The sequence below is a fragment of the Marmota flaviventris genome, chromosome 3 (assembly GCF_047511675.1).
Source record: "Marmota flaviventris isolate mMarFla1 chromosome 3, mMarFla1.hap1, whole genome shotgun sequence".
In the NCBI taxonomy this organism is placed as follows: domain Eukaryota; kingdom Metazoa; phylum Chordata; class Mammalia; order Rodentia; family Sciuridae; genus Marmota; species Marmota flaviventris.
The window spans coordinates 20,111,960-20,124,749 of record NC_092500.1 but is presented as its reverse complement, the minus strand read 5'-3'; the positions used below and the strand labels follow the sequence as shown (position 1 = coordinate 20,124,749).

The 12,790-nt window shown below is 40.1% G+C and overlaps 1 protein-coding gene across 9 annotated transcripts in view; it reads left to right on the top strand.

Moving 5' to 3' along the window:
* Nucleotides 1-12,790, top strand: part of Ano4 (anoctamin 4) — a 310,833-nt gene that overhangs the window by 186,797 nt on the left and 111,246 nt on the right. For 8 of the 9 annotated variants that reach the window (XM_071609597.1, XM_027928930.2, XM_071609596.1 and 5 more), the window contains one exon: nucleotides 3,821-3,952. The exons of the other annotated variant lie outside the window; for it this stretch is intronic. In XM_071609597.1, coding sequence (XP_071465698.1) covers nucleotides 3,821-3,952 — 132 coding nt within the window. The remainder of the gene's footprint in view (nucleotides 1-3,820; nucleotides 3,953-12,790) is intronic. 9 annotated transcript variants of the gene reach the window in all.

Below are 12,790 nucleotides of genomic sequence, written 5' to 3'. Positions count from 1 at the left end.
ACCTCTCCTTCCTCCACATGTAACCTGTCTCCCACAGGAGAATAATCTCTGCTTTGAAAGGACTGATGTGGTTAAAGTGGATCCAGGATGTTCTTTCTACCGTAGTCTGGAAACTTGTTTATATCTTCAAAGTCCCTTGTGCCATGTAACCTAACATATTCACAAGTTCTGGGGATTAGAGTGTGAGCATCCTTGGAGAGCAATCCTGCCAACCTCAAGAAATTAACTTCTGAACATGTTTGAGTGTTTGTTTCCATTATTGTGAAAAACACAGAGCATCAGCAGGCAAGTGGGATGAAGCCTGGAGGGTCCACGCTTTGTACCGCCTTTGTTCAGGCTCCCCAGGGATGGCCAGTCCATCTCCACCACCCTGCAAGCCCAGCCAGTATCTTGGGAGTTTTGTTTTTAAGATGTTCTTTTGCATGTCTTTATTCCACTATCATGTTTTTTTAAAATCCAGTTCTTTAGCTTTCTATCACTTTCCCCTTCGTTCTCTGTGGTCCTCGAGAGATCACTAGTAATGCTTGATATCCGCCTCACAGTTTCTCCAAAGCATTTCACACACACCATCTTTTATGAGCCCCTTAACCATCCTGGAGGATCAGTAAGATGGTGATGATAATGATGACTATTATTACTGTCAGCCTACTTTATAACCCTGGAAAACAAGGCTCAGAAAGGTGAATGACATTGCTAATAAGCAATAGAAGCAGGTTTTAGGTACCTGATGGCAAAGCCCATCTGTCTTCTACCATGCCAGTCAATCTCCCTTTGCTCCTTTCTCACTTCCCGTTACCTTCATGTTCCAATTAATTAATCATTTTCATTACCCTGTTCTACTCTCTCTTCGCCATCTCCACATTTCATTTAAATTGTGGTGCCACAGCTGGCTGCTAAAAGCTGCCATTTCATTCCCATAGAGTATTTATGCTTGATTTTTTTACAGCTTTGTTTGTTTTTATCCACACTGAGCACTGTACCCAGCTGCATTGAATTCATAGTCATTGCATGCAGAGCCCAGATTCTGCAAAATGTAATCCGATTAGTGCTGCATACTGGAGATGTGTGGGAGGTAAAGCTCTATTATGGAAAACCTTTGGGCCAATGTCCTCTTTCTCCAATCAGTTTTAAGGCAATCAGATGGGGAAAAAAAAGGCAAGGCACTATGGGGAAGACCACCAGCTTAGTGTAGGAAGTCTAATTTATGAGTCCATTTAAGGACTAAATCATTGAGCTTGGGCAGGCAATAGAGGCTGGCAAAGCACAATTAACTGAATTGAAAGCAAAAAGAAATGTTAAGAGGCAAGCCAGTTGCTCAAATCCTTACTTTTAAAATAAAAAAAAAAGAATAAGAAAAATCTTGATCATCATAGCCAGATACTGTTCTGAAGACTTTAGGTGTACATTAATCAGTTCATCATCACAACTCTATGAACTGGGTATCATAATCATGCCCATTTGGCTCATGGGAAAAGTTGAGGCTCAGAAAAGTGAGGTGAATTGCCCAAAGTTGCACTGCTCACATTCATTCACAGAGCCAGGATTTGAATCTAGGCACTTCAGCCCCAGAATTGATGTTCTCAATCACTGCATCATGCTGCTACTCTGAAGCCCATCATCTCGCTATCGTTTAAGTATCTTTAAAGAGATGATTAAGGTCAGGGTAGGACAAAGAGGATGAAGGATGGAGGAGATGGAGATTTTTTTTTCCTTTGTGGGGGTGGGGGTGGAGCTTTGGACCCTTTTAATCTACTATATTTTTTGGCTGTATGACCCTGGGTAGAATCTTTACTTCTTTGTATGTTGGGGAGAAGATATGGGAAGAATTCCTTTCGGGGTCTAAGGCAGCTGTGAGATTCTTTCCAGCTGGGACATTCAGGGATTCTGAGAAAGGACCACTATAGTAAGGCAGAGTTAGAGTCACAATGAGGCTGGACTAATGCTGAGGATAAATGAGGTGGTAAGAGGAATTACCATTATTTTTGTGTGTCAGCTTGACTGGGCTAAGGAATGCCCTGATAGCTGGTACCACATTATTTAGGTATGTGTCTGTGAGGGTGTTTCCAGAGGAATTAGCATTAGAATCCATAGACTGAGTAAAGAAGTTGACTATCACGGATGCAAGTGGGCACCATCCAGTTCATCAAGATCCAGGATGGAACCAAAAGATGGAGGAAGTGAAAATGTGCTGTCCGCTGGAACTTGAACATCCATTGTCCTGCCCTCTGGCATCAGCACTTACACCATTGGATTAAGATTAATGCAGGCCAAGAAATCCCATGACTTGTGGTCTGCAAAGAGAAGGCCTAGGAAATCTCATGGTATGAGTCCCAGTTTAAGTCTGAAGGCTCTCTGTGCACCAAAGTTGGAGGGCCAAAGGAAATGAATCCAAAAGTTAAAGTAGAGAGCAAATTGCCCTTCCTTTGCCTTTTGGTTCGATTTGGGCCCTCAACATATTGGATAACGTCAGTCTTCACTGGTGATGGCCAGCTTCTCAATCTACCAAGTCTACCAATTCAAAAGATAATCTCTTCTGGAAACATATTCATAGACACACCTAGAGTAATTTAGTTTTACCAGCTATCTAGGCATCCCTTAGCCCAATCAAATGTACACATAAAATTAGCCAACATAGTCACTGAATGTGATAAGTTACCATGAAACATTTTCAATTTGAAAAAAAAAATGAAACATGACTGAACTGTATATGTTTTCAGTTTATAGAGTCATTAAAATATTTTCTTCTCCAGAGGAATTTGTTTCCTCTAGATCCCTTAAATATCCTCGTTATCAATTGTGTAGTGATCCCTAAGATCAAGTCCAAAATCTACATTTTGGTTCTGGCTTTATTCACTGGCTAGATAATGTACGCTGGATAATGTTCCTCTCAGTGGTCCCGTTTGTGATGAGTAATGTGAAACTGGTACCTAATATAGATGTTGTTTAATCTGGGGGAAGGGGAAGGCAATGGTGTTTTAAAATCTGGCATTTTTTTTTTGTTCCTTCTATTGGTTTACCATGAACAATGATTGAGAACTTGCCATTTGGAAGCCAGAAGTGTTTATCAGTGGAATTCAGTAGGACTAAGGGAACAGGGACATAGTTGGGGAGAAAAATGTGGCTTAAAAACCATGTTTGCAGCACTGTTGTTTCTTTGGCACCATTGTATGCACTGGTCAGAGAGACACCTTGTGACATGATACCCCAGGATCATGAGAACCCTGAAATCAGCTAGAAAAGGGAATGAAAGCTGACTGACAGGTGTGCTATGTGCTGAGAGGCAGCACAGAGATGGTGTGAGAGGCAGGAAGCAAACCACAGCACCAGGCTCTGTGTCCACAACTCAATCCACTGGGATGTGCCGTCCATCACTTGTCCCCCAGAGAAAGTTCATAGCTAGAGCTCTTCTCTGACATCAGAGGTTTTCCAAACATCTAACAAATCTCTAGCACCTACAAAATATAGGAAGTTCAGGTCTCTGCTGATTTACTTAGGGATGATTGGCTTCCTTTCCAGAGCCTTCCATCCTTTTGATGGCTACTTGAACATTTATTGGCCTGTGGGTGGACATGGAGCTCATGGCTGCTATTTCAAAGGTGATAAAATGGAGGCCCTTCTGTGAAATGGAAACCACACTGGGCTTCCAGCTCTCCTCTGCCCCATCTCTGAAGTAGGGCTGCCATGAGTGCAGTGAGTGCCAGGAGTGTGTGTGTGTGTGTGTGTGTCACCATGATGGCTCTGTGGAGATGTCTCCCCTGTGTTTCGGGCTGATGCTAACTAACATGCTGTCCCCTTTGGTCCTGCCTTCCATGTACCACAGGATCGATAAACAGATAAGCAGGTTTCGGAGATGGTTACCTAAGAAGCCAATGAGGCTGGACAAGGAGACACTGCCCGACCTGGAGGAGAACGACTGCTACACTGCCCCTTTCAGCCAGCAAAGGATCCATCAGTGAGTGTTTTGTGTTAAAACCCCCAAATTACTAAGGAGGTGCAGCTGTGGCAGAGCCTACCTTCGTAGAAGGAGCAGCATAGTGTCCATCTCCCCTAAAAAATGTCACATTTATATCTCTTTTATATCAGCCAGGGGAAGCTGATGGCTATAACAGAAATCCCCACATCTCAGTGGCTTAAAATGTTACAATGCTCTTTGTAGGTTTGGTCTTCTCCTTGGTGATCAGGAGACCCAGGCTCCGTCTGTCTTATGTTTTTCTGCCAATTGCCTGTGCTCGGAGGGTCCCAAAGGCTCACCTGCTTGCAGGCAAGGGAAGTGGTACCTCTGGCTCCTTAGAGGATTTTTGTCTTGTTGTTGGTTGGTTTTCAACTCAGTTTGCTTCTCAGTTCCCCTTCCTTCAGCATATCATCAAACTGTCCCAGGAAAAGCCACATCACCTCTCAGCCCACTTGCTGACTCATCCATCAGACTGTCTCAGAATAGTAATTTGTCATTTTTGACATGTGGGAAGAAAAAAAAAAGTTGGCTAAGTAACTGAGGTGCCTGTAAAGAATTGCAAAAGTGATAGAGAATTTACTCTAAAGTTTCTGAGATGACAAGAAATGTTTGCTGGAAGGCAGGGTAGGTGTTGGGAGAGAAAAGCATGCCAAAGACTATAAACAACTAGGGAAAAATAGTCTCCCCAAAGGGATATAAATCAGGTCAGCCCTGCCTCACATTCAACCGGACTCAGGAATTCCTGGCCTTCCCTGCTCTAACCATAGTGACAATTTCAGTCAAAAATGACTTACCTGAGAGGGAAAAAGGACTGACAGATTTTAAAAAAAAAATAAGTTGCCAATTCTGAGAAAAAAAAAATTAACCAGATGACAGTTGTCAAGAACTTACAGGAAGTGCAAGGTGGGCGCATGTTTCAGTAACAGAAAATCAATTAAAGTCTGTGGAACTATAGAGGGTAAAGGAGAGAGAAAAAAATGAAAGAATAGATGTTCTGCATCAAAATGTACAGTGCTCAGGAAAATCAATCTAATACAAAGGAAGCAACTCACAAAACTTTTAAAATAGCCAAACCTTGGATCCCCATGGTTCACATTGTGTGAACATTTAAAACATGAAACTCACAACCCTAGTTAAAATCTCCATGGAAAATGGGAACTGAGAGGTATTTAATGTTAATTCAGAAATCAGGACCTCTGGGTGTTTTCCTAAGAGAAAAAGAGCAATGAAACCTGGCATGTTCCCACTCTTAATTTAGATCCTTGCTGCATTGATGTTGTTTATCTTGGAAATTTTTTAGAACAATTGTTTTTTAAATCCTTCTAATGTGGAGTCTGGTTTACATGCAGATTTTCCCTTTGCTTGTCACCTGCTTGGAAGGGTGACTAGCACAGTGCAAGGGGGTCTCAACATTTTTGATGATGGGTAAATGATTACATGCATAGGTGGGGCATTGGTTGGTTGGGTGGATGGAAGGATGGATGGATGGAGGGGAGGAAGGGATGGATGGATGGAAGGACAGAAAGATAGATGGGTAGATGGATATGTATATAGAGGAATCAGTGGTGTGTATGTTATACCAGGATTTTGTTTTATTTCAATGGAATATAATAAAATGAAAGATGAAATTCTCCCACACTATCACCACTTCATGCTGGTTATATTCCTGATGTTCTTGCTTTAGAACATCACTTCTCAGCATGGATCTCAAAATTGGAAGCATTTGGGATCCCATTAGGATTTCTAGAGATTTAGAACTGAGAAACATATTTTTACAAGTATTTCTAAAATATGTAACAAATGAGAGATGATAGAGTTATGGATAGAGATATTCAACCATCTCACATTTGAGAGGCCTTTTTTTAGAAAAAAATACACTTGGGTATTGATTCACTGAATAATTGAATAGTTGAACAGTCACCAATTTAGTATCTACTTCTTACCAGGCATTGTCTGGATATGAAGGATATAAAGACAAATAATACAGTCTTTACCCCAATATGCTGATACAAACTATTTTAAATAGAATGATGGGTGTGACCTAAAAGTAGAAGTGCTCAGTGGTCCAGATTTGGAAAGAGATTGGAGAAGAAAGTGCTTGATGAGGGTTTAGAAGGATAAGACTTGCCCAGGTAGGTAGAGGGAGCAGGGGCAGGTTACCTAAGAAGACAGAGCAATATATAAAAGAACAAAGGATAAAAAGGTGATATTGAGGAATCACTCATAGTCTTCTGTGAATGGAGTTATAAGGTATGAGGAGGACCTAGCATTATTGTTGGATAAAGGAGAGAGATCAGTGGAAATGAGTTCTCAAGACAGGAGAACCAAGAAGGGAGTTATGGATAGAGGTATTCAACCATCTCACATTTGAGAGGCCTTGTTTTTGTTTTTGTTTAACACATACGTCCATAGGGATAGATGAAATAAGGCAAACCTAAAAACCCGGCCTCTTGGGACCAAGAGAACAGAGGCAGTTCTATTATGGAAATGAGAGGTGAAAAATAAAGTGTCTAGAATGTTACAAGGGGTGGGAATTTCTTTCTGTTTGAAAATTTTTATACCACATGGGTGACATCCTTTTGATTGTAGTAAAAAAGTAAGACTTGAAGAATGTTGACTGTCAAGTTGTAAACAGTTATTGGTATAATCAGAAAAAAATATTCCCTAAAGATGCATTGAGGATGTTATTAATGGGTTTAATTTAATCAGAAGTAGCTGCTTAATGAGCTCTGGGAGTTGTGACATGATATCCTGGCTTTGCAAATGTAGTCCAAACTCTCATGTGACTTCTTGGCTTTGCAGAATGATATTATATTTGTTTTGGAGTAAAAGAGAATGATAGAAATTAAAGTATTTATACATGTACTGGGGGCCATGAATAGAGAAATTTTAAATTTTAATAAATAATTATCAAAATGGGTAAGTACCTTAAAATATTAAATTTTAATAAATAATTATCAAAATGGATAAGTACCTTAAATACTTGCTCTCGGCATAAAACTCAGACTCCTAAGTTGGTCACTAACTCCTGCTTCCATTCCCTCTGCTATATACTTTGGCCATACTGAGTTCTTTGACCTCTTTAACTCACCCTGGGCTCTTTTGTCTCCTTTTTATCCTGGCTTTTCCTTCTACATGAAATAACTTTTCCCTTAGACTCCCGTCTGCCCAGATTCATCAGAGACATTTCTTCCAGAAAACCTTCCATAACTCCTGGTCTCCATCTCTAACTCTTGAGTAAAATGCACTCTTATGTCTTGGCAATATTTTTAAATTTCCCTTAATTAATAGTACCATCTCTTTTAATTGCCATCTCTAAGACTCCTTGAAAGATTGTGTCTGTCCCACCATTTTTAAATGATGTACAATAACGTTTGCTAAGTTAAAAAAAATGAGTACATTGAAATGAAATTATAAGGATCATGTGAGTAGACAATAGAAATGAGGTGAAGTTAGCTGACTGCACACTCACCTCAAACCAACTCTGAGGAGTCCACCTCCACCTCCATTATTCCCTGTATCAGGACAGCACTAGTTCATTTGCTGAAACTGGAGCCTGAAGGCTATTTTAGGCCCCACAAGTGCTGCTTCCCACATCTTGTGCATCTTCCAGGCTGAAGGCTTTATATCCTAAATGAATCTTTACTCCAACAACTTTCCCCCTCCTTTGCCACTATTATCTTACTTTTGAAACTGAGATATTCACAGGTCACACCATTTCTGGACTTTCTCATCTCCCATCCATTCTCTTGGGGAATACTGAGTGTTTTAAAAATATCTATCTAATCATGTCAGTCTAATTTTATGTATTTTTTTCTTGGTGGTGCTGAAGATTGAACCCAGGACCTTGTGTGTGCAAGGCAAGCACTCTACCAACTGAGCTATATCCTCAGCCTCAATCTAACCCTATTTTTAAAACTTAAGATTAACACCAGAATTGTTGCTATGGCTTACAAGGCTTTGTGGTCTTGCCACGTGGCTGTCTCCCCCCAGCCTCACTTGCCTTTATGGCCTTCCATCCTGCACTACTGTGGTCCAGACACATGCACCCTCTCTTAGTCCTATGGCCAGACTGTGCTTCAAGACATCTATACATTCTTTTTCCTCTCCTGGAATACTCCTCCCTTTCATCTAGTTTATTCCTTTTACTTTTCAGCACTTATAATTGGGGGGGGGGTATTATACATACTTATGAGGTACAATGTGATGTTTTGATGAATTTGAACATGGGTACCAATCAAAGTAGACTAATTAATATATCAGTCATCCCAAATTTATATCATTTCTTTGTGAGAAATACCTCCAAAATTCTCTCGTAACTATTACGACATATGCTATGGATTATTGTTAACTATATTCACCCTACTATGCCAAATACCACCAAAACTTATTCCTCCTATCCAACTTAATGTAGTACCTGTTGACCCACCTTTCCTCATTCTACCTCCTCCACTACTTTCCTGGTCTCTGGTAACCACTGTTCTTCTCTCAACTTCCATAAGATCAGTGTTTTTAGATTTCACATATGGGTAAGATCATGCCGACTTGATCCTTCAGAACTCAACTCTAATGAGTCTTCCTGGGAAGCCCCTCCCCCCACACAGAGTCTCTCCCTCCCTGCCAATTCTTCCAAGGATCAGGTCTCCTAACTCTGTACACTTTTAACAGAATATTTCCAACATAAAAATTTTCAAATTTGACAGTTTATGATTATTTGAGCATTAAATGGGAAATGCCTGTCTTTCTAGGTAAATTCTGAATTCTGTGGAGGCACAGGACGTATCTAGTTTTGTTCACACTCTCATCTCCAACACCTAACACAATGCCTAGCATACAGTAGGTACTCATTACTTGTTTAGTAAATGAATAGGTTAAGGATAAAAGTAATAAAGGCAACACAGAAAAATCTAATTGCAAATCTTTGTTTTTAAGCTCTATTGTACAAAAAAACCTGAAATTGAGAATCCATTAAAAAACAAATAGTCTATCATTCTACTGGAACCTATATCTGTGTTTGAGAAGCAATCAAAGCAAACCAGTGGTAGACATTTCTATAAGTCAATAATGCCATTTGGTTATTTTATGTGATATCAACAAAAAGTGGGCTTACAGTTGGTAAGGCTCTTACTATATGCCAGACACTGTTCAAAGAACTTCACTGCCCTCACATGACCCTGTAAGGCCGTGGATGTTACTGTTATAACCATTTTACAGATGAAGAAAGTGAGGCACAGAGAAGTTAAGCAACCTGTTATAAGTCACACACACCCAGGATAGATGACTTGCCTAATCCCGCATACCAGTGGTTAAACACTGTAGAAATTTTTTATTGTTCATATCATTGTCTAATGTGGGCTTCCCTGTGGGAAGAAGGCACAATGTTCCCATTCCATGTAGTCACTCAGGTGCCTAGATTCTTTTTTTTAAATTGATTTTAAAAAACGACAGCGGAATACATTATAATTATTATTTCACATGTATACTACAATTTTACATATCTCTGTTTGTATATAAAATATGTTGACACCCAATTCAAGTCTTCATACATGAAGACAAAGAATACTTTGGATTCTTTCTATCTAAAAATTCTACCAGCCCCTAGATTCCTTATAGACAAGAGAAAATAAAGATAGGTGATTTTTTAAAGGAAGTTTCTATTTTTATGGGCCAGGCATAGAGGCAGTATACAGCACATTCATCGGCTTTACGGGGGCCAGAGCTCAGGCATGTGCTCACTCCTGACTCAGGAATGCTGGGAAAACCATCTACCTGCTTGCCCAGGAGGAAAAGGGAAGCAGGCTTGCTGAACAAGTAGTGATGGAGCAGGAATTTAAGTTCAGATGGGGAGGCTCCAGATCTCACACTGTGAACCATTCTGTTCTACTGCAGGATTTCTCAACTTCAGCACTATTGACAATTGGAGCTGAATAACTTTGTTGTGGGGCAACTGCTCTGTGCATTTTAAGATAATTAGTACCATCCTTAGTTTCTGCCCACTAGATACTTGTAGTGTCCCTTTCTCTTTTAGTTGTGAGAATCAAAAATTTGTCGAGACATTGCCAAATTTCCTCTGTTAGTGGTGGTACCAAAATCGTACCTTTCCCTACCACCTTGATATGGGCTCAAAATTATACCTCTCCCTACCACCTTGAGAACCAATGTTCTAGTGTCTTTCGTCACATGACACTCTTCAAGCAGGATAATCTACTCTCTGTGATAAATTAAACTCCACTCTCTTTGATAAATTAAACTGTGAAGACTATGATAGACATGTCCATTTAAACACTAATTTATTCCTCTTCACCTTCTTGCCCGTGAATGTTGCCCTGCTAAAGTATCACCGCTCTTCATTCTTAAAATGACATTAGCAGAAACACCCTTGAGGCAATTACTTTCTAAGGTCAATACCCATAAAAAAGGTTTTCTGCTGCCGGTAAATAGAAAAAAGGAAAATATGAAAGAGATTCATGTCACTTTTTATATTAGATATGCCGTATATTCTTTCAACAAATAGATCACTTTTGAATTGCCTTTTAAAAAATATGTGCTAGATACAGCTAGAAAAACTTTCCTCCCTGTACTTTCCTTATTTATATCATTACTATTGTTTTACTTATTTTTATAAAACTATAAAAAGTGAGGTAAAATTGAATACTGACTACTTCCCAATAGAAGAATCTGAAATTTGTGCTATATAGTACATGCTTATGTGTAAATACATACTCACTAATTCACATGCTGCATGTCAGTTATTGTTCTGGGTGTTGGGAATCAAGAGTAAATAAATAGACAAAGACCCCTGCCTCCTTCAAGCTTATGTTTTAGTTGGGGATGACTGGCCATAAATTACAAACCAATGGTTGTCATCCAGGGGTGATCTGTCAATGTCTAAAAACATATTTGGTTGTCATAACTCTAGTGTGGAAATTGCCACTGTCCAGGGATGCTGCCAAACATCCTATAATGCACAGAGAAGCCCTCACCATGAAGAACTATCCAGATGTCCAAGTCAATAGCGACAAGGCCAGTGTTCTTAAAAAGTCAATTTGAAATCCAGCGCATAGGTGATTTAGGCTGTGGATAACTAGTGTAGAAGAAATGGGTAGGGTCGGAGCTATAGCTCAGTGGCAGAGCGCTTGCCTAGCATGTATGAGGCACTGGGTTCAATCCTGAGCACCACATAAAAATAAATAAAAGCATTCTGTCCATTTACTACTACAAAAAAAATTTAAAAAGAAATGAGTAATAACAGCCTGAGGATGAGGGTGCAAGTTGCATATTTAAAGACAGGGTTTATATTCTTCAGGTTAGGCTTCATGGAAAAGGTGTGACTGGACTTGCAGGAGGTCTCAAGGGGAGGGAGAGAGCTCCAGGTAGGGGGAAGACCAGAACAAAGACCTGAGTGTGGAGCATGTCTGGGTATTTGAGGGGCATAAAGAAGGCCATGTGGCTGGGGCAGAAATGACGAGGAGAAGTGCAATAGGGGGAGTTGGAGAGGTAAGAGGCCTGTGTAAGGACTTTGGCTTTTCAAAGTTAGTTAAGTCATTCTGATGGCTCTGTTAGGAACAAATTATAGGAACGAGGGTAGAAGCAAGGACCAATTAGGAGGCTACTGTAGTCATCCAAGTGAGAGACGATGTGTGTTTGTGTGTGTGACGATATATATATTTAGTCAGCTTTTTCGCCACTGTGACTAAAGGACCCCACCAGAACAACCATCGAGGACGAGAGGTTTATTTGAGGGTTCACGATTTCAGAGGTCTTAGTCCACAGAAGGCCGGTTCCATTCCTCAGGGCTCAGGGTGAGGCTGAACATCATGGCAGGAGAGTGTGGTGGAGGGAAGCAGCTCACATGATGATCTGGAAGCAGAGACAGCATCCACTCACTGAATACAAATATATACCCAAAGCCCTGCCCCAATTCCCACCTCCTCTATCCACACCCTACCATTCAGTTAATCCCTATCAGGGGGTTAAATCACTGATTGGGTTAAGGCTCTCACAAACTAATCATTTCTCCTTTGTACCTTCTTGCACTGTCTCACATTTGAGCTTTTGGGGGATACCTCACATCCAAACCATAACATTATATTATATATCTATATATAAAGTTTCTGTCTTTTCAAAATCTGTAATGAAAATATGTGCCACATATAGCTCAGCATGGCCCCATTTCTTTGCAAAGCGTGATTATGCACAAAATATTTTAACTCATGTATCCTGTGCACATATGAAATAGACATTATAAAATGGTCTTCTGAAATGAAGTCTGCTCACATGCTTTTAGACTTCTACCTGAATCTTCTAGTAGATTGAGATCTCCTACCTAGGAAGGAACTATGTACCTGGCATTGAATGGCACCTAGGGAATTTGTAACACCTGACACAATAGAAAAGCAGTAAAGCAGAGTTGGCGTTGTTGCTGCTGTTGAAGGACAGAGCCAGGGCTCCAGAGGCAGGTCCTCTCATCACAGTGAATATCTCTCTAAAGCCCAGACATACAAATGGAAAGTGAAAAGTACACTCAATTGTGGTCTCCTTGTTCAACTTTAATTTTCCCTTGACTTGTTGATTCATTGTTGGCCTCAGTTCTGCTGATAAACCATCTTCTCTATCAAAGATTTTATGGTGATTAATTTCTGTTATCAAGAATAATATCAGGGCTGGGGTTGTAGCTCAGTGGTAGAGTGCTTGCCTAGCATGTTTCAGGCACTGGGTTCAATCCTCAGCACCACATATAAATAAATAAAAATAATGGTTCATTAACAACTTAAAAAAATTTAAAAGAATAATGTCAACAAATTTTTTAAAAAGAATAATGCCTGATCCCAAGATATT